The sequence below is a fragment of the Chrysemys picta genome, chromosome 4, assembly GCF_011386835.1.
Source record: "Chrysemys picta bellii isolate R12L10 chromosome 4, ASM1138683v2, whole genome shotgun sequence".
Taxonomy (NCBI): Eukaryota; Metazoa; Chordata; order Testudines; family Emydidae; genus Chrysemys; species Chrysemys picta.
Window position 1 is genome coordinate 151,305,441 of NC_088794.1, and position 21,511 is coordinate 151,326,951.

The following is a 21,511-nucleotide window of genomic DNA, read 5'->3' on the forward strand; positions in this document are numbered from 1 at the left end:
GGGGAGGGGGCCCCGGGCTGGGGGCCGCAGGGCAGCCGTGCATCGGCTCCCCGCGGGCTGCTGCTGCCCTCGGCCGGGGGGCGGTTTTCTTGCTGCTTCTCGGGAGGCTGGTTCCGGAGAGCGCCCGGGAGCCGGACCCGCGGCTGCCGGACCGGCCCGGCCCCGCGCACCATGCCCCGGGAGCCGCGCTGCGATGGCATGTGACGGGAGCGGGGAGCCGGCTGGGGTGGCCCCGGAGGCGGCTGGCGGCTCGATCCTGCTGCGGCGAGTGACTTGGTGAAGGCGAGAGACCCCGAGGAGGGGGGACCCCCGCGGGGCTGGAGGGCGGCGGGGGGCAGAGGAGCGGACCCCCCGGCTCGCAGCGCCTGCCCCGGCTTGCCCAGCCTCTGCCGCCAGGGAGGGCAGCTCCCCACCGGCCGCGTGTCCCGGGGCGCCCCGCTGCTTGGAGCCACCTGGGCTGGGCATTGGCCTCCGGCAGGTCCCGCGCTTCCTTTCCGCCCGGGGCTGGATATGTGGATGCTCACGCGAAGATGGATTTAGTCTACGGGCTGGTGTGGCTGCTGACGGTGCTGCTGGAGGGGATCTCCGGCCAAGGGGTGTACGGTGAGTCCCTTCCCACCCGCCGAGCCCAGCCTGACCTTGGGAGGGGGGGTCTCCGCCGCGGGGAAGAGAGAGGTGGGACTGACCCCCCGGCCCGCTAAGGCAAGGGGTTGTCCCCCCAATGCAGAATGGGGCGGGGGGCACTGTTCGCTTGTCGTTGTGCATTGCAAGACTGGAGCCCCTCCGTGGCTGTTAGCTGGGGGACGGGACCGACCTGGAGCGCCGGATCAAACTTGCTGTGTGCAACCCTTAGATTCCTGCCTCCTGATTCCCATCTTCCCCCCGGCTCATCTCCTCCCTCCCCCGTTTCTCCGGGGAGACCGGGCTCGGGAAGTGCAGGGAGTTTGCTTTCTGTGCACCCCCGTTGCCATGAGCACGGGCACCAGAAGAGAGCCCCGGTTCCCACGGCCAGAGACCGCTTGGGGGGAATGGGGATGGAGGCGGATTCAAGATGGGGTGGGGGGACGGGACTCCCCGCTGCAAACAGCACGTCTGGGGTCTCGGTCCAGGGACCCGTCAGCCCTCACTTCCCACCTGGAGCGTGTGCGGCAGAGGAGGGAGCGGGCGGCTTGGGCTGGGAGCTAAGAGACCCGTTGATCGCCGTGACCCGCTGTAAACCTATTTGCCCCGGTTCCCCGCCGCGCGGGGGCGATGAGCCGCCGTGTGAACGGAAAGCGGAGTCCCCACTCCGGAGCGGGGAGCGAGCGATTTCCCCCCTCCAGGGTCCATTCTCCGTGGGCGCCACACGGCCGCGGTGCTCCGCCGGCTGGCCGTGGGGCTGGGACCCTCCCCGTTCTGGGATCATCCGGCTCTGGGGCGCAGGAACGGGGCTGCAGCGAGGCCGGAGTGGCTCTCCCACTCCGGGCCCCGAGCAAACGTGGAGAAAGCCCCCAAGCGAGGCGTGGGGAGGCACGGGGGACGCTAGAAATAAGCTTTCCCTGCCGAACGAGCCTCGCGTCTGCAGCCACCCGGGGATCCAAGGTCCGCGGGGCTCCCAATTCATGACCAAGTCCAGCCCAGGCTCTTCCAGGGGTCCTGGGAGCTCCTCTGCAAGGGATGGTGGGGAGCAGCTCCTCCCTTCAGCCAGGAGCCTGCACTTCGGTGGGGGCTCCTGCCCCCTCCCTCGCTCCCTGAAAAGGATTTTTAGATGTATTTATTTTGCATTTCCCCCTGAATTTCTCTCATTCAGATGCCTGCCCTGGCAACAGCATCCTGGTGTCAGGAATGCTGACCCCAGCCTGTTGGCACAGCGCAGATTCAGAGAAGACAAATATCCCAGTTAGACCTGGAGAGGGAAGCAAATTGGTGCATGTTCCAGAGTAGCTGCTGTAGAAATCATGCAGGGTGGTAAAACAGCCAGCCAGGAATACCGGAATCTGTAACATATCACAGCCTAGAGTAGCCACCATAGGGATCAACTTACAGGACACATTTGACCGTAGGAACATTTCTTCTCATTAGCCATGTTACATTTCTTTACAGTGGCTTGCGAATCACCCCATCCAAGATCAGTCTGTATTTCTCTTTCTTGCACTGGCGCACACCTGTTAAAAACATCATGCATTGCTCTGGGTGGTGGTGAACCCCTGATTTGAGAGCTGGCTTTGCAAGGTTTTTATTGGTGCAAGTGGATGGGAATTTGAACATGTTCACTGCAGCCCGGAGGAGCAGATTAGATGAATGCAAGTAGTTTGTCCACAATGATTTTGTGCATCTGGAAATTACAGGGCCAAAATCCGTGCTGATTTTCCTCCTCTTGCAGCCTTACTGCCTTCAAAGGCATTGTCCAGAATGTCAATCAGCACTTTATTTAGCGCATCAGATGGTTATTAAACATGGTATCAAAAGCTAGGCTAAACAAAACCCCTCCTAGTAGAAGAGAAGCACATGATATACAGTAGATGCAGCACGTTCACAGGAGAACATGCTACATACGAGAGGCAGCCATAATCCACGATAAAGCTGTGACATCATAACAAAAGCCAGAAAGTCCGAAGAGCAGGGTGACATTATGGGGCTGGTGTTACGCTAGCACAATACACACCTCTGGGGCCCCGTGCTACTTCATTGATATCCAAGGGGTGGCCTGGGGATGAGGGAGCGCTGGGTCACATTAATTACTGGTCTAAGTAGATGCAACCCTGTTAACTCCAGAATAAGTTGCACTTGCTTGCTTAGGGCTAAATGTGTTCCTCTGTCTCTCACTTGCCCCAGTGTTTCTAGTTACTGCTCGACATTACATAAGCAGCGTAGCTCAGTGGTGACATGGCTCTCATGCCTCCCATTCTCACAAGAGTATTGTGGTAGTACATGTTAAGGAATCTTTGTCATTTTTCTAGTACACGCTTCTTTGGGCACATGTGTGCACACATATGAATGCAATAGGCCATTCATGTCCATTACCCGCCTGCAAGCAAACTTGTGGCTGGAGGTTTTTTGAAATCTGATGTAATTCAAAATATTAGGAACTGTCATGAGGATTTTCCTTAGCGTTTGCATTACTGACTTGAAACATTACACTCTGTGTGCCACCAATGCATCCATTCGCCTGTCAAGCACAGGGACACACATTGTTGGATTTCTTGGAACATAAGTTTCTGCAATGCATAGGAGAGTATTTGTTAAGGCTTATATGTTGTGCGTGGGCATCTATGAAAGAGATCGTGCCCTTATTTGGTTGCTAGTAATTCTGCTGAAATTGTTACTGAAAAAAGGATTGCACATCTGGGATAAGACTTCTTTATAAATAAGAGTTAAATGTGATGTATTGTCATTCTGTAATGCACATTATACTTGGTCTCTGTGATGGACTAGGGACCTGCAGATGTTCATGATGTTGGGAGACAAAGTGGTTTTTGAGTTGTAAGTGAACATATGATATTTTAAAATTAGACATTAAACTCAGTCTTGTTTTTCAGTTGGCAAGTGCCTCACTTTTTTTTTTTAAATATACCAGTTCAGGGCAACGGCACATGTATTTCTTCCTCGAGGGCACTAGTCTAGGCTTCCAGCTCCTCAGGCATCACCTCTCTTGGGCAGAGACCCACAACTCTCTCTGTCCTGACTGGGGTTTTCCAGCTGCACGGTTCCCTGCTTATGCTGTGATATTCCCAGCAAGCCAGACTGCCTAAACAGGTCATCATCTGCACTTTTGTTTTCTCTCTCCAGAGGCTATGAACAGCGTAATGGCCTACAGTTCTAAGTTACAACACAGCTCTTTATAAGCAAACACATTTATTCTTAAGGTGAAAGCATTACAGGAAAAACATAGTAAAACAATAAAAGAACCTGCATGCATCCTAAAAAAAGCTCCCCAGAGATCATCCCAACTCCAACCTCCGGCTCTGGTAGGTGTCAGTCCATCAAAACCCGGAACTGATTTTTCCTATGGTTACAAGTTCCAACTGTTTCAAATTCAGAACCAGAACAATCATGAATAGTTCAGTCTTTCCCTTATGCAGCTTAGGTCTTTGATTTTGTCCTCATGTAACAGGTGATCAGCAGACAATAACTCACTTCTCAGAGTGTAGCTTCAAAAGGCTGGGTTTTGTATAACTGGAGCCTGGGAAATTTGCATTTGCCTCCCCCTAGATATTCCCCAGGAAAACCATGTGACGTGTTTTGTTCCAAGAGTCCATTCTTGTCTGGCAGATTGTTCAAGATAGTCCTTTGAAGCCCAGGTCTCAGAACATTATGGAACAGTAACTTTCCAAAGTTTTCAGCATCCTGTTGAAATCAAGCAGTCATAATAAAGCTCCTGTTAGCTCCACTGGGGGCTGTTGGAAAATCCCACTCTATATTTCCGGAATAATTTTGAGGAAAGGTAAAATGTTCCAAATTGCCTAGGTCCCATTTTCAAAAGTGACGTGGGCACACTTAGGCAACTTAGTGCCTAAATCACCTTTGAAAATATAGGTGGCTTTGAAAATTGTGTCTTAAATCTTTTTGTTCATAGTTTTTTTTCTTTTATGTTTGACTGGAAAACTAGTGGCAATATTGCACCAAGAATCCTGAAAATGTGGGGGGCCTGTCCTGCACCCATTGCAGTTTAATGTGCATTTTTCCACTGATTTCAGTGACAGCATGATCATGCCAAATTGTAATCTCCTTGGGGCAGGGACTGCATCCTCTTTTGTGTACACCCTGCCACTTAATGAAACTCATTGATAAATAATGACAATACTTAATGCCAAAAAATAGACCTGACTGCAGTAGTAGGCAAAGACATTTTACTGTCTTTTCCCTTCCCATTTTTTAATATCGCTTGTCTTTGGGCCAGTTCCTCAACAGGTCTAAATGCCATTGGACTTCATTGGAGCGCCGCTGACTGGTAACAGTGGTGTCTGGCCCTTCGTATTTTAAAATGCAAACCACCGATCCATCTTAACATAGATTCCAAGATCCCAGAAGAATGTAATTCACTTTCTTAAGATACATGTGGGTATACATTTGTTTTAAACTAACATTACTTGAAAGTATTATTAGTAATAATAATACCTAGCTCTTACATAGTACTTTTCAACAGTAGCTCTCAGAACATTTCAAAGGAGGTCAGTCTCAGTGTTCCCATTTGACTGATGGGGAAATGGAGGCATAGAGATGTGGAGTGATTTATCCACAGTTACCCAGCAGCTCAGTGCCAGAGCCAAGAATACAACCCAGAGCTCCTGAGTCCCAGCCCAGTGCTCCAGCCACTATTTCTGATAAAATTATTAATAATATTCCAGGTGAGCCTGGAAGACCGACGAACGGCAGTGCGGACTACGGGGGTGTGGGCTGGAGCATGCACTGAAGGGTTGCGCTGTAACTGCCCCATGTAGACCCTTCTCGTGTGAACTAGTAGGTACCTGTTTGTGTAGTCCCGTTTAACGCCATGTATACAAGCTCTTTGGGTGGATAGGGACACAGGCTCAAAGAGGTGGAGTGACTTGCCCAAGGTCACACAGCAGGTCAGTGGCATAGCTAGGAACAGACCTCCGATCTACCTGACTCCTAGCCTAGTCCCCTATTCTCTGGACCAATGTAATACAAAGATCCAAAAGGCCTGAAAAAAATGGGGCCTTTCTCTTATTTATTTCACCTCCTTAATTTTAACTAGCTTGTTTTCTGCAAAATAATTCTTCGAAAAACTCAAGTGCTGCATGCACTTTCCCCCTTTTTAAATTACTTATCTCTGGATGCCATGCATGGTTACTAAAGCCTAAAAAGTAAGCACTCAGAACATTACTGTTACATATTTTTATTCTACAGTAGAGTTGCAGTGCAGTATGAAAATATCTTGGTGAGAAGGCTTAATATGGGCACGAAGTGTTGTTATTCGATAACTTGAATAAACTGTGTTCCGTAAAGATGAAGGATGTAGTAAAGATGGGAGAACAAAATTCTTATGTCAATTTGACAAGCTCTTTAGGCTAAGGATGCCGAATTTCACAGGCTTTTGGGTCTGTTATAAACGGTTTGTATTGTTCCAGGCACTCCGAACCATTATGTCTTAGAGTCATATACTCCCATGCGTTGCACGCTGCAGAATGAAGAAGAGTGCAGCAAATTACTAAAAATCTCCCCTGAAAAGTCTGACTGCAATTCACAACCTTCTGCGTGATGTTACACAAACTGAATTACAGCAGGGAAGAGGCACAACCTGGATGAACTGCCAACATTATAATATCAGAGGTGGGGGGTGTGGCCTGGAGGAAAAATGGAAGGAGTCACAGAAAATCACTGCCTGTTATACTAGAGACAAAATTTCCAACTCTGTAACAGTTTGCACAAATAACTTGAGATGAGCAGCTATAAACATTTTGGTGAGATATATATAATCTAAATGCAGCAATGGCTTCACCAGGCCTATGATGGCTGTCTGAAAACAGCCTGTGTGGGTGGGAGGGAGGCTCATTTGCAAATTCTAAGAGGCTCACAGCCACAGCTTACATAAATGCAACCCAGTCTCCTTTCCCAGAAACAGGCATAGCTCTGCTACGCACAATGCATTCCATAGGCTGCTCTTCCTCCTTGTAGTTGGTGGTCATACCTCCAGCTGTCTGCTACTCCATGTTTCACTACAGACTGTTTGTCTATGTCTTGCACATCTTTTCTCTTTTTATATGTTTGTTACTTCCGTGCTCTTTTCCCATGAACAGGGAAGACATGGCCCTTAGTAATCCTAAATGTCCATCCATTCGTAGGGGTCAAAATACTGCTGAAGGTGAGTGCAAGTTCGTGTATGTAAAGACAGGTATCTTTATATAAAGAGAAGCATGTGTATGTAACATGGATCCATCTCTACACACACACGCGCGCGCACACACACCCCACACACACACACACACAAACTATTTTATAACAGCGTCTATAATTAAGAGCTAAAAACCCCACCGACAGACCTGGGTAACAGTAGTAGTATTCCTCAAAATGTTTATCAATGAACCCCGAAGAAAAGAGAGAAAAATGGAAAAGAATAAGCACAGTGCTCGGGGCATTGGAGAGAGGAGTATTGTTGAGATGGGCTAAAATTATGGGATGGCCAGCTTGAAACCAGTATCTTGTAGTACTAACTACGCAAAGGGAAGTGTCTCCCCTCCCCCCCCAAAAAAGCACCCCGGTAAGTGAAGGATGATCCTCTTCAGTTGCTGCCGTGACTAATGTGGAAGGGTGACATTTCTGACACTAAACACTAGAAAGATTGCTCCTGGTTTGTTTGTTTTTTTTAATGCCTGCTAAAAGCCTTATACAATAGGCTTAATTTTAAAATATTTTTATGATTTACAAAGACGCACATTTCAAATCAATCAGTGGATCTAAAAATAAGAGCTGAGCCTGGCATTCCATATGGCGACTTGATTTGGGGTCTGATGAAGTATCCTGTGTAGAAAATACAGCCAGCCATTCAACAGAAACTGGTGGTCATGTCTTGTCAAGAAAGAACTTTTGTCAGCTACATTGCAGCTTTTGTTTCGTAGCTGCATGCTAGCAGCTAACCAGAACAGGAGATTAATGACTGTTGGCTTTAGCAATATTGATGGCTGTATGTCATAGCTGACCCTGCTTTTACCTGATACTCTGGCTAAAGCTAGTGAAACAAGTGAGGCTGGAAGGAGGAAAAAAACCCTCAAGGGAGGTGGGAACCCCAACACTAATGCATTTTCCCTGTTAGCAAAACTAACTAGGTTCAGGAAGATAGCTGATTATTAGCTCTTATATTCAAAAGCCAGCCTCTTAATTACCCAGCCCCCAAATGGTACGGCTGGTTTTGTTTAGAGAGCTGGTTTTCTGAATCAGTACTCCCCATCGTGGATATCTTTGAATGCTGTTATTGTATCATATGGTTTAACCCTGTACAATTCTGGATATTGTGTGACCGAAACCAAAGCGGTCTCACCCGAGAACAGGAAAGGTATTATGTCCTGCTGCAGTGCTATGCATTTCTAAGCAGCTGATGAGCTCTACAACCGCTAACTCCAGGACCATTTACTGAGCAGCCAATCCTTCAAAACTTTAACTCTTAACTCAACCCACTTAGATTCCCTTGAAGGCTGTTCCCTCTTCTCCCAGCATATTTTATCACTGAGATTTCATTAATGCTGGGAGATGATTTCATTTTCTGCATGTAAGCTAATGCACTTAGAGAATGTGGAGAGAGGGAAATAAATCTGGCCCATCAACCTGCCCATTAACCAACACAAATGAATAGAAATGACTCTTCAAACTGATTCTTTTCTTGGAGGTCCTAGAGGCTGCCTGAATATGCAATAGGTCACACGCTGCAGCATTGTACACGGGCGAATCATGCAAAGGGGCATTGGATTTTTAGGGAGAGGAATATGTTGACTTGGTTTTGCACTCCGCTGCACTGGTTTTGTGCTGCCACCAGCATGATCCAGGGAGCACAATCAACATATGGAAATCTCCACTGATTTGTAGGAAAAGATTAAATAACTGCAATTAAATGAATTTTTGGGGTGGATCCAAAGTCCACTGATGCCAATGGAGAAGCTCCTATCAACATCAGTGGGCTTTCGATCGGGCTGAACAGTGACCGAAGTACTATTTTTACAGACAAATACCGCAGCCTTTATGCACAAGAGGAGTTCTATTGGGGTATCACTGAGTGCTAGTTATCTGAGTCAGGGTACATCTACACTACAGGGGGGAGTCGATTTAAGATACGCAAATTCAGCTACGTGAATAGCGTAGCTGAATTCGACGTATCGCAGCCGACTTACCCCGCTGTGAGGACGGCGGCAAAATCGACTTCTGCGGCTTTCTGTCAACGGCGCTTACTCCCACCTCCGCTGGTGGAGTAAGAGCGTCGATTCGGGGATCGATTGTCGCGTCCCAACGGGACGCGATAAATCGATCCCCGAGAGGTCGATTTCTACCCGCCGATTCAGGCGGGTAGTGTAGACCTAGCCTCAGTAATGCAGGATTAGTCTGTTGGTAAATTTCATATCGTAGGGTTTGCGGTGGCAGTGTTGTAGCTCTCTTGGTCCCAGGATATGAGAGAGACAAGGGGGTCCGTAACTCCGAAGCTCGTCTCTTTCCCCAGCAGAACTTGGTCCAAGAAAAGAGATTCCCTCACCCACCTTGTCTCTCTCATACTGGAAAGAAAGGCAAAGATATTTGGAATGGTGTCAAAATCTGGCAAAATATGACAAGAGAACGGGCATGTGGAGCATGGCATGTAATGCTTTCCATGTAGGTGGCAACTAAAAGCAAGTTTTATGTCTGATAAATATCATTAAAATACATTAAGTTTCAAGCAAGCAGAAGAGTGGGCCGGATCCTCAGTGGGTGTGAGCGGTGGCAGCACTATTGTCTCCAGTGGACCCTACTCCACACAGGAGCTACCCCGCTGACTGTGCCGCGTTCAGAGTAAGAAGATGATAACTCCAAAACAATCCTCTTGACATTTAAAGCGTTTTCTGTCGGCTGTCTTGAGTGGCTTATTAGCACATTGCTTGCATCTCCATAGAAGGAAATGGTTGATGCTCTGCATATATTGGGTCAAGGTGTTCTCTCTGAATCGGAGCTGGGGGAATTGGGAGGAAGTCTGGCAGCAAGGAAGCACTTCAAAATAAATAAATAAATCTCTCCTGGCTCGTGAGCTAAATCCAGTTTAATTAGAGTCAGTGGGAAAAACAAATGAAGAGGAAAAATAGCTCAATCCAGCTTCTCTCCCTCTCCTCGCATCTTTCCGGGCAGCTTGTCTGCTCAGAGGTGCCACCTTTGACTCCCTCTTCATCAGTAAACGCGCCGCCCTTGATCTGCGCCCGCGACTCCCGTCAGCAGCGGTGGGAGCTGTGTGCATGCTGATCAAGGGCTGGAGCGGGAAAGGTTTTTGTGAGCAAGCTTGGAGGAGCTGGTTCGCCCGGTTTCGATTCCCTAGTGAACAGTTGGCCGTGGCTTTCATTGAAACCTCCTTGGAGGCGCTGTAAACTAAGCAGTTTGTATCTTGGACCAGTTGAAAATAGAACCAATTGAGACACTGGCTTCAAAGGGCTCAAGGGTTGGCTTGGGCGGCTGGGAAAACCAGGGGAATTTTCAAAGGGGAATGTGGGAGAGGCCTGTTCTTTGAAGATGTGTTCTCGCGATTGGGCCTTTGAACCCTCTGGGTGCCCGGTGACTGGGATAGCCAAACTTCACCGTTGTAGGAGGCTGGGCTCTGCAGTGGCTGCTGTCCTGTTTCTAAAATGTCTCCCCCTCCCACTACATCCAGTCCCTGCAGACGCTTAAGCAATTCTCTGTTGTTTACTGGGGTAGTATAGCGACCTCAACAGAACTGATAGAAAAGCCTCAGAAATAAATGGGGGGGGAGTGGTCCCTAGAGTGATATCAAAGCCAGTTTTCATATTCTGGGCCAAGCAGGTAATTTTTCGACCCCGTTGTAGAATAACCAGACTGACGGCAGGCACAGGTTGAGGGGGGGAGTCAATGGGGGAAAGAGACAGACCGCCTCCGCAAACCCACGAACTGGCATCGTAGTTACAGAAATGCAGGCTCAGTGGGGTGTGGGGGGGTGTTCGGGCGGAGACAGGGAAGCAATGGCAGGATGTGCGAGTCATGATGTGATTACGGGTGTTTAGTTACCGCCTCCGGGAACACCCTCTTGGTGTCCCACAGAGCCCTCGTGTTCATGGAAGGGGGTCTCTTGGCTGTTGGTGCAGGCTGCACTGTTGCAGACAGGGCTATCTGCAATGGCCAGCGCCAATGGGCAGCCCATCCTGGCGCGAGGTTGCTGCAGCCCTTGGTGTGCTCTGCATCCCCGTTTCTCTGCACCAGCTCTGGTCCACACTGAGCTCCGGTTGCTTGCGGCACAGGTCCAGAGCTGGGGATTTCCTCTGGCTGCAACTGTTGCTGGGTGAGTGCGGGGTGAGGGGGAAGTGGACTGTGGCAATCTCTGGAGAGCTAGAGGGTGGCTGGTTTGACCACTCCAGGCCCATACCCACTCTTTGCACTGCTGTGGGGTGGATCCCGGATGCTTGGTGGCATCTGACAGAAGGGAATATAGTGCTGAGGATACAGCTGGTCCCCCTTTTGTGTAGGAGCAGGGGGAGCTTCTGCAGGTGACCCTCTTGGGTCTCTAGTCCAATGACTGTGCTTTGACAAATGCATTGTCCTCCGTTTGAAATCACGACTCTAGGGGGAAGCCGTGACACTGACTGCACCCACGGTGCGGGGGATTTTCAAAGGCACTAATGACTGGTGCCTCTTAACTCCCATTGATTTCCAGAGGGAGCCATGCACCCAGCCGTCCTTTGTGCTTTTGAACAGCTCACGCAGTGTGTGCCGCCCAGTTCTCAAAGGAGACAAACTGAAACGAGTGAGCTCCTTCCCCCCTAATCTCTTTCAGCTCTCGCATTAGGTGATAAAAATAATAATTGCAGGTAGCTTTTCTCGGACACAGTGTGATTGTTCACCTGACAGTGTCCATTTAAAGGTACATTATACTCGAAACACTACAGTGCCTCTGCACTGAATACATAATATGTTCTCATTAATATGAACATTCTCAAGGGGCTTTGTGGTTCATCAAACACATAATGGCACTTGAATTTTCTCTCCCTACTCTGTATTATTATTGTGACAGGTAAAGGTTTTAGTGTCTAGGGTAACAATTCGGGTGGATACTGCCGATAGCCTTTCACTAAAGGGCAGCAGGTATCTATTTGAAAAGACGCTTCCGGCTCTGAAGAGTAAATTGGTGTATGTATTTGCTTTTACAATGACTTAATTTTTGCATTATGTAGTGGGTCGGAATAATTCCGAGTGCAACCCCAGCATCACTTCGGATCTGTCTACACTGCAGCTGGGAGTGTGCGTCTCAGCTCGGGCAGACAGGCGCGCTAGCTCTGCTTGAGCGAACCGTAAAAATAGCGGTGTAGCCGGGAATAGCCCAGGAGGCAGCTTGGGCCCACCACCTCAGTATGGTCATAGAATCATAGAATATCAGGGTTGGAAGGGACCTCAGGAGGTCATCTAGTCCAACCCCCTGCTCAAAGCAGGACCAATCCCCAACTAAATCATCCCAGCCAGGGCTTTGTCAAGCCGGGCCTTAAAAACCTCTAAGGAAGGAGATTCCACCACCTCCCTAGGTAACCCATTCCAGTGCTTCACCGCCCTCCTAGTGAAAAAGTTTTTTCCTAATATCCAACCTAAACCTCCCCACTGGTCCCAGTGCCTGAGCATGTATCCAGACAGCTAGCCTGAGCTGTCTCCTGTGCTACCCCTAGGGATGTGGCTGGTTTTAGCATCTACCCAAGCTGGGAAGCTGCAGTGTGGATGTACCTTGAGGGGGAAAGAAACTAGCACAACAAACCAGGGGGACTTTTTACAAATTAGTTATTTTCTTCAACCTGCAACAAATCTGGTTCAGTTCCTGGGAAGGAAGGCGTTCTTCAGTGTCCACGGAGAAGGGCTGCTTGTACAAAGAATGGTATCACCTTCCAGCCACACAGCTGTCACGCATCTCCTTTGTACTCTGTCTCCAACTGTACTTGGGCTTGAGTCCTCATCAGCCAAGTATCTGCTACCTTGTGCTTGTGTTCCTTAGTATGTTCTAATCCCACCAACCACTCTGCCTCTAGCCAGAGGGGCTTTCCCACACTGCGGCGGGTCATGCTGTCCTCTGCTTACTTGCTGGGTCTTTGCAGGTTTATTCTCATAGATTTTGTTTCCATGGAACATTTCAGTCTGAATTACTTCCTGTCATCACCATAAGTAATATGAATACTGAATACAGTTGGGACTTCAGTGGAAATAGCAGAGCTTGTTCTCAGGCAGTTGGCTTTTGGGGCCCCACTAGGCTGGAATAGGCTTTTGTTCCACTTGAATGTAGCTACTGTTTCCTGACTGACAGCAAACAAAGGGCCTGATCCTGCATATCTCTTCTTACATGAGACAGGGCTATCCACAGGCATAAGTGCTTTCAAGACTGAGCAGTACTCTCTCTTCAGGCGTGCCAGTTTTTACCATGCCTTTTGCTGGAGTTGGATTGGATTTTGGCATTGGGTTTTCACATTTTTATTAATTGCCCCTTCACAAACTTCCCCCGGTAGGCCAGGTGTAAGCCCGTGTAGCTTCAGAGCTGGGCATGTGTAAAATCCTGGAAAATGCCTCAGATTATCTTCTGGGTCCTTCTGCCACAGTGATAAAAATGAAGCCACAGCATGACGGCCGAGGTTCATACCAACCTGCCTCCTGCTCCGCTAACCCTCTGGTCAGATGGTCAAGGAAGGGCAGGCAGGCAGGCCCCGGCATTCCGTTTGCAAGCCCATGAGTAGCGTACACATTTATTTCTACAGCCTGCTATGACTAAGGTATGGTAACTCTCAGCCTATGCTGGTGAATGATGAATGTACTTTAATGCAAGTCACTGCTCACCGGTTTGGCTGCAGGAAAGATTGTGAAACATGCCTTGCAATGAGGCTAAAGGAGCTCAACCGATTTAGTTTATCCAAGAGAAATGGTGAGAAGTGACTTGATTGTGGTCGAGAAGTATCTACAGAGGGAGAAGATATCTCATTGGAGAGGGCTCTTTAATCTAGCCTCTGGCGAGGTCCAGGAGCCACTGGCTGGAAGTTAACAAATTTATTAGAGCATAAGCTTTCGTGGACTACAGCCCACTTCTTCGGATGCATATAGAATGGAACATATATTGAGGAGATATATATACACACATACAGAGAGCATGAACAGGTGGGAGTTGTCTTACCACCTCTGAGAGGCCAATTAATTAAGAGAAAAAAAACTTTTGAAGTGATAATCAAGCTAGCCCAGTACAGACAGTTTGATAATAAGTGTGAGAATACTTACAAGGGGAGATAGAGTCAACTTCAAAAGTTTTTTTTCTCTTAATTAATTGGCCTCTCAGAGTTGGTAAGACAACTCCCACCTGTTTATGCTCTCTGTATGTGTGTATATATATCTCCTCAATATATGTTCCATTCTATATGCATCCGAAGAAGTGGGCTGTAGTCCACGAAAGCTTATGCTCTAATAAATTTGTTAGTCTCTAAGGTGCCACAAGTACTCCTGTTCTTCTTTTTGCGGATACAGACTAACACGGCTGTTACTCTGAAACCTGGCTGGAAGTTGAAATCAGCAAAATGCAAACGGGAACTAGGACATACATTTTTAACAGTGAGGGTAATTAGCCATTGGAACAACTCACTAAGGGGTGTACCGGATTCCTCGTCACTTGGTCTTTACATTAAAAATTGGATGTCTTTTCTAAAAGTTATGCTCTAGCTCACCCATAGGTTGTGGGGTCGGAAGCAGGAATCATGGGGGGAAATCTATGGCTTGTGCTGTGCAGAGGTCAGACTAGATAAGTCCCTTCTCGCCTTGAACTCAATGAACCAGTGAATCTCTTTTTAATATTACTTTAATGAAAATATCAGAACAACATAAGTTACTCAGCAAATGATCTGGCCTTTAAGTGTAACCAGTTTTACATTATTAAAAGAATGTATATGCTCTAGAGGGTACGATATCAAACCTGCCTGTAGATATGTGTAGGCAATAACTGCAACGTTTCTTTGAATTTAAATGAATTTAAATTTCTTGCTTAAAATATAACCTTAATTTCAGTGCCTTGTTGTTTGTATTTGAATATAATCAATATATGGCTGTAACAATAAGGGAACCAAACCAGAATTATAGACACTCTTCAACTTCTGGGAAGTTCAGAACTTTCCATCTGGACCCTATCTTTTAAATGAACTGATCTAGATCGCGTAATTCAAATACTCTCAAACAGTGTGTGCATTTGGTTCTGGAATCCAACTTCACAGACTGGGTCCATCAAAGCCAACCAGAATTTCAAAATAAAAATTGGGGACACTTTTGTGGTGACATTTTTAGGCTCATGAAGTAGTCTCACAAAAGTGCACATAAAAAGAAAAGGGTATTGGTAATGCTACTGCCAACTTCTCACTCAACCGGTACATCGTTCATGGAGTGGAGGAGGAGTTTTCACAGTAACTTCCTGGCCTGAGGAACAGAGGGTCCTGTGGCACCTTTGAGACTAACAGAAGTATTGGGAGCATAAGCTTTCGTGGGTAAGAACCTCACTTCTTCAGATGCAGTCTTGCCCACGAAAGCTTATGCTCCCAATACTTCTGTTAGTCTCAAAGGTGCCACAGGACCCTCTGTTGCTTTTTACAGATTCAGACTAACACGGCTACCCCTCTGATTCCTGGCCTGAATTTGTCATGAAATACTGATCAAATGTTGACGTTTTCTCTGAGCAAAAGAAGGGGGTAGTTGGTGTCTGCACTCATTTTCTCTTCACTCAAAATGCTGTTCATCACACCGAGCCCTGGTTCTGCTGGAAAACACAGAGTAAATTTGACTCTGAGCAAACATTTTATAGTTGTATCAAAAAACAAACCATGTTTTCATTGACTTAAATGAAAAACTGGGATATCTCTGGCCTCCTGTGAGAAGTTCCCATGAAAAACCAGAATTGTCCTTGGAAAAAAACAGATGTATAGTTGCTTTAGGGTCATCCATAAGACTAATAGAACTGGAGGAAAACATTTCAGATTTAGACTTTCCTACAAAAGCCATGGGATGCATTTTTTAAAAAAACAATGAATGAAAAATGTTCTCCCCGCCCCAGCCCTCTATACATAGTAATTAAGTATCTGGGACCAAATGTGGCCCTGGTGCAAATGCCTGTCAAGGAGAGATGTATCTCATGCATTTGCCTCATTCTCTGGCCCCAGTCCTTTACTGCTGACTTTGGGAAAACTCCCATTGAAGCAAAGGTCTGCAGAGGCATTTGGCCTGAGCAAGGAATTCAGGATCGGGCACTGTGCTTAATGGTACCAACATCTCATCTTTAAGAGCCCTAGTCCAGACGGGCCCTTTGCTGTACTCAGATGATGCTGACTACTGTCGGGCTATTCTCCAGGATAATGGCAGGCATAGTTTGGCCTGTGTCTTCGGCACCCTTGCCTGGCAGAGAAGGTTCACTTCAGAAAACCCTGGTGGTCTGGGTTCCTGTGGGGGTCTTTCTTTTTAGAGAATTCGAGGAGCCTTGTTTGTGACTTTAAAGATGTTTCCCAATTACAACTGGTAGTTGACATGTTTTTAATAAACAGCAGTACTCCTAGGCTAGACAGATGGCTTGCCAAAATTTTAGCCCCTGTGAAAATTAGCTAGCCTGAAATACGACATGCATGGCAAGCGCTTGGAATCTTGCCTACTCTTGATAAAATTGGTTGCTCAGGGGAGCCATCCGCAGTGCCAGAATTCTCTCCATTGGAATGGTAGTCCTTTGAAAATTAGACTGTCAGGCTCTGGCCTGTCCTTCAATGCCATTGGTTCCTCTTTGACCTTGATACTTCTCACTCAAACAGGTTGGCCTATGCAGAACTGATGCTTTAAAATGCCTTCTTTGACCCAGGTGACCTGCTGTTTGTCATGATAGTGTACTTAAATGGAAGGACTCACTTGCATCATACCCAATTTTGGGTGATCTTAATAAATGTATTTTGGGGAAAAATATGTTAGATTGTTTTGCTAATTAGTGGTAGTGCCTACAGGATGCAAAAAAAGGTTTGGGCCACATTGTGCTAGATACTACACAAAGAAACTACACCAAGACAGGCCCTGTCCCAGAGAGCTCCCAAACTAGGATGTAGACCAGGGGTCGGCAACCTTTCAGAAGTGGTGTGCCAAGTCTTCATTTATTCACTCTAATTTAAGGTTCCGTGTGCCAGTCATACATTTTAACGTTTTTAGAAGGTCTCTTTCTATAAGTCTTTATAATATATAACTAAACTATTGTTGTATGTAAAGTAAATAAGGTTTTTAAAATGTTTAAGAAGCTTCATTTAAAATTAAATTAAAATGCAGAGCCCCCTGGAATGGTGGCCAGGAACCGGGCAGTGTGAGTGCCACTGAAAATCAGCTCGCGTGCCGCTTTCGGCACGCGTGCCATAGGTTGCCTACTCCTGATGTAGACAATACTCAATAGGTAAATAGACAGGAAAATCATGGGGCTGAGGCAGAGAGAGGTGCATTTGTATAGGTCGGTGGCCACTGCGGTCTCAGTATTCACAGGTGGTCATTAGCCTTTGGTATGCTAAACAAGTTAGGTACCCCCATTTCGTTTGGTAGCTTGGCGAGGTCCCAGTGACGAGTCTGATGGGGGTCTGCTGTGTGTTGAGGGAAATGTTATTGGTGATGGAGACTCTGTGACAGGACGGCTGGAGACTGGGCCAAAGAAGGTGCATGGCTGGGTGGGGAATTGGCCTATGGACAAGGCATGGTGTTTAAAAGTAGCAACCACCAGACTGCTCCCAAGGAGAGAGAGCTTCTCTCAGCTGTATCTTCTCTCACTAGGAGACCAAGTTTCACCTCAGTCTCAGTCCAGAGAAAAACACGCCAGGGCTTGCTTCATCCAGGCACACGGTATAAGGGGTGGCTGCTTCAGCCTTCCTGGATCCCAGGTGTCATAGGAAAGACACATCCTACTTCTCTTGAGTCCACCTGCTTCTTCTCTGCTAGTCTGTCCCCATAGGTTCTTATATCCCTGCTTGTCAGGGAATTAGGTGGAAGCTGCCATGAGGTAGCCTAAAGAAATCCCCTCGTACCTCTTAGCAGAGTGTCGGGGTAGTTGTTCATTTGGGCTGGGGAGGGCTTTAATGCATCCCTACCAGGCCCTCTGTGAATTCCCATGATCCCCATCGTAGTCTCTCGTTGAGCAGTGGCGCTGTGGCACTGTGACGTATTTTGTCCTGCACGGATGCACAGACTTTAACTATCTCACCTGTTGTGGATGGAAGCCAAGTCACTTTGTATTGCCATGCGGTGTAACAGCCCTGGGGACTAGCAGCAGGCACTCTTAACGGTGGTGTTCACTCCTGCAGTCCATGACCAATGTTTGAGTCGTGTCCACTTCGTAGCCCTGGGCATGGTTGGACTCAGTCAGAACCAGACTGCAGGGAGGAAATCCAGCCATACAGCAAGTGGTGTGGATGCCTCAATATGTGGGGCTTTTCTCTCTGTCCACTGCCCCAGTATAGTAGGAAGGGACACCGTCTTATTGGAGATGCTCTGGCTACGTATGGTCATTAAAGGCCTCAGGATATCCCCACCCCACCCCCCACGAGTAGCAGTTAGTGCTGCTCTGATTCGAATCCCGATAATTACATTCTGCCTCCCTGACCTCCCTCCGTAGCTCTTACTGGAGAAGTTACTCTTTATTCTCCTGCTTAGACTCAGTTGTGTACCACGCCGAGGTAATTGCATTTCCGTGACGGATGCAATGATCCCTGGAAAAACTCTTCAGATCGCTCTGGGGTCCCTCTGCTCAAAGGCACTATTCTTAATGTCCGTTCTCCACGTTAGGTAGCACAACATAACCCCTCAGCGCAGCCCCCCGCTTCACTCACTCTGTGGAGCCTCAACCCAGCATCTCATTAGGCCCCTCTCAATAAAAGAGAGTTTTACACCCGCAAATGATTGCAAGAGCAATCAGTTGTAGACACAGACGACAGAAACTAGGACAGAGTTGGACCAATACTGAGTGCCCCAGCTGAGATGTATCTGTCCTCTCTGTTGTGAAGTTTTCTAAAATAATAAAGAGAGTCATTCACAGATAGTGAGTTAAATTTAATACGCAGTGGGAACTGACTATCTGAAACACCCAGGATTATTAAGATACACCAGCCGCATTTGCATGGGACGATATGAACAGAACTACACCTTTCTTAGGAGGAGAGACGGTCTCCAAAGTCCCTTACACAGCAGAACAGCAATTCACACTGCACTATGCTTTCTGATTACGCACCACTGCCAGCTTGCTATCTAGCTGGTTGGAGAAAAGAAGCATTTTAGGTGCTTCACCTGCCTCTGAGTCCCCATGGTGATTGGGGTGGGGTTTTACAATTTCATTTCCCTGTTCTTCTTTTAAATGTTCTCTCCCCTGTCCTTGACGGAAAGACCCACGCGCACAATAAACGCCTCTTTGCATGATAGTAACCTGAAGTGATACTTAAAGCAATGATAGGGAACAATTTTCAGATAGTCGCGATGTTGCTTCAATGTGACGCCTTTCGTAAATCTCCAACAAATGTTATAGGTCTAAGGTTACAAGTTCAGCGATGTGCACCAGCTATGGGAAGGACAGAACATTTTAGTAGCCGGATACGATATTATGAGTTTTATACTGGGTTGTCAGACCCCCAATCCAGCAAAGCACTTAAGCAAACTCTTAAATGTAAAGCATCTGAAAAGCCTCTTTGCTGGATTGGGCCTTAGTGCTTATAAATTAGTGGATACATATGTGCAGATGCTGGGAATAGAACATTTCATGACTAATCGATCACACAATGCAAATGTGTACTGGATAGTTCAGCTACTGCAAACTGACCCATTCAATGAACCAGCCGTCCAGACTTTCAAAGAGATACAGACAGGTATAGTTTTGCTTAAAAAAAAATTGTCTACAAACTCCTGTAATTGATCAGTGGGTTTCATTGCCAGGTGAATGACAAGTTAACGTATTTTCTCTGAGAAACAAGCCCAGAGAGGCAAAGAGAAATTGTTCTGGTTAAGGATCTTGGTAAGAGTGACAGAGATCTAGAAGATAGAAGCATCAGTAATAATTGGGGAGAAATTGTCGTTTCATTCCTACCTCTCCAGACTTCCTGGAGCTAACCAGATTTTTAGATCGAGAGAGAATCTGTCAACAGTTTGCATATGCATCTTTGAAAAGGGCAAGTATTAAAGCACTAATTGCGTGAGTCACAAGATACCTGTGCAGTGAGAAATCCATGGCTTTTAAAACAGGTGGCTGTTTAAACATTAGATTTGATGATAGACAGTCACTTTAGAATCAGGTCATCTAAAAAGACACCAGGTTTTCTTCCCCTCTCTCTTTCTCCCCCCCTCCCCTTTTGAAAAGAGATTAGGAGGAAAAAATATGTATCCTTAAAACCCCCCTGAAATTCAAGTTCTAGAAATGGCTGTGATTTTGACAACCAAAGGAGATTGGAATAAAAAACAAACAAACCCTAAGCAAACCTGTTTCAATTGTCAGAGAATGAGCTGAATGTAACCCCATCATGGCAGCACTTTACCCTAAAAGTACTGGGCAGATCACTGGCCATATAGCCCTTTGTGCACAAGAAGGTTGAGCATTGCAGTGCGATGTTCAGAACTTTGGTGCATGTGTGAAAGGCACGGCTGAACTGAAATGGAGTGTGTTAGAGAAGCCATTAGTGTATTGGGGGCTAGTGCTTGGACATGGATGATGTCTTGGACATAACTGTGACTTTATCATTTGGTTTCTTTGCTTTTTAGTATTTGCATTGTGAAGAGATAATTTGGGCAAAGAGAACTAAGCTAATGAAGGTTTGTGCGTGGGAAGAATTTCTAAGAAGACTCCAATTCCCATTGCTAATTGACTAAATATAGCAAATTCCAGCTCTTCCTGGGGCTGCGGAAGTTGTCATCTTTCTTCCCCCCTCCCTCTCCAGAAAAATGCTGCTATTTATGGATGGAATATTTAACAAGTAGGATTTTCAAAAACACTCTGCTCAGGTTAAGGGATAGGCACTGTTGGCTCATACCGATGGTCCAAGTGCCTGGAGTCAGAACTATGTCAGAATCAAAGCTTACTTTTTAAATATAAAACTTGCTAGATCTAGTGGCTGCCAAGAAATACTTGAAAATGTTCTGAGTGTCACCTTTGCAGTGACAAATGCCTGAGTGTGCAGAGAGCCTGAAACAATAGCTCCTTAGAGAGGGAAATGCCCCATGCATCCCAATGGAGTGATAACTCCAAGTCACACTGACCTGGGAGGCCCCATCAGCACCAACCCAGCAGAGGGCTAAGTGCATGGCGGGAGAAAGAAGCAACAGGCCTGGCCGGCTGATAAACCCCAATTCCTGGTATAAGTAGTGGGGGCCACCTCCTGCCATCCTGCTTTTCTAGGGTGCAGAGGGACCCCTGGTGACACTCCTTGGAGGGAAATTGGGTCCTCATGCCACTCCAAATTGGGGGTGCAACTGTGGGCATGACCCCTGGGGCTCCTTTAATCAATCCCAGAAGTCACTCTTCGCTGGCCTAACTCCCCCAGTGAAGTTAACAGGAAAACTCCCATTGATGTCAGTGGGAGCAGAACCTGGGCCAACGTTGAGTGCTTCCGAACATCCCTCCCAACGTGCTTCTTGCGGTGTGGAAATCTGTTGCTGGCATGCAGATTCTGTGCACGTGCCCACATGTGTGCATGTGCACCCTCACACCCGGACAGGAGACTGTCTCATTTCTTGCTTTGAAAATTCAGGTGAGCCCATCTGAGCCCTTTGCATGAAGCCTTGATGGTTCGAGAAGCCGCTTGTGCTACTGCTGAAGAAAGTAATACGTTCAAAGCCTGTCCAAAGCCTGTTCGTGTTT

At 47.1% G+C, this 21,511-nt stretch overlaps 1 protein-coding gene across 2 annotated transcripts in view; it reads left to right on the top strand.

The window, feature by feature from the left end:
- The first annotated feature begins 279 nt into the window (after nt 1-279).
- MDGA2 (MAM domain containing glycosylphosphatidylinositol anchor 2) overlaps nt 280-21,511 on the top strand; it is a 631,070-nt gene continuing 609,838 nt past the window's right edge. The window contains exon 1 of one of the 2 annotated variants that reach the window (XM_008171632.4): nt 280-603. In XM_008171632.4, coding sequence (XP_008169854.1) covers nt 531-603 — 73 coding nt within the window. In that variant the 5' untranslated portion in view covers nt 280-530. The remainder of the gene's footprint in view (nt 604-21,511) is intronic. The other variant, XM_008171633.4, reaches the window with a different exon arrangement.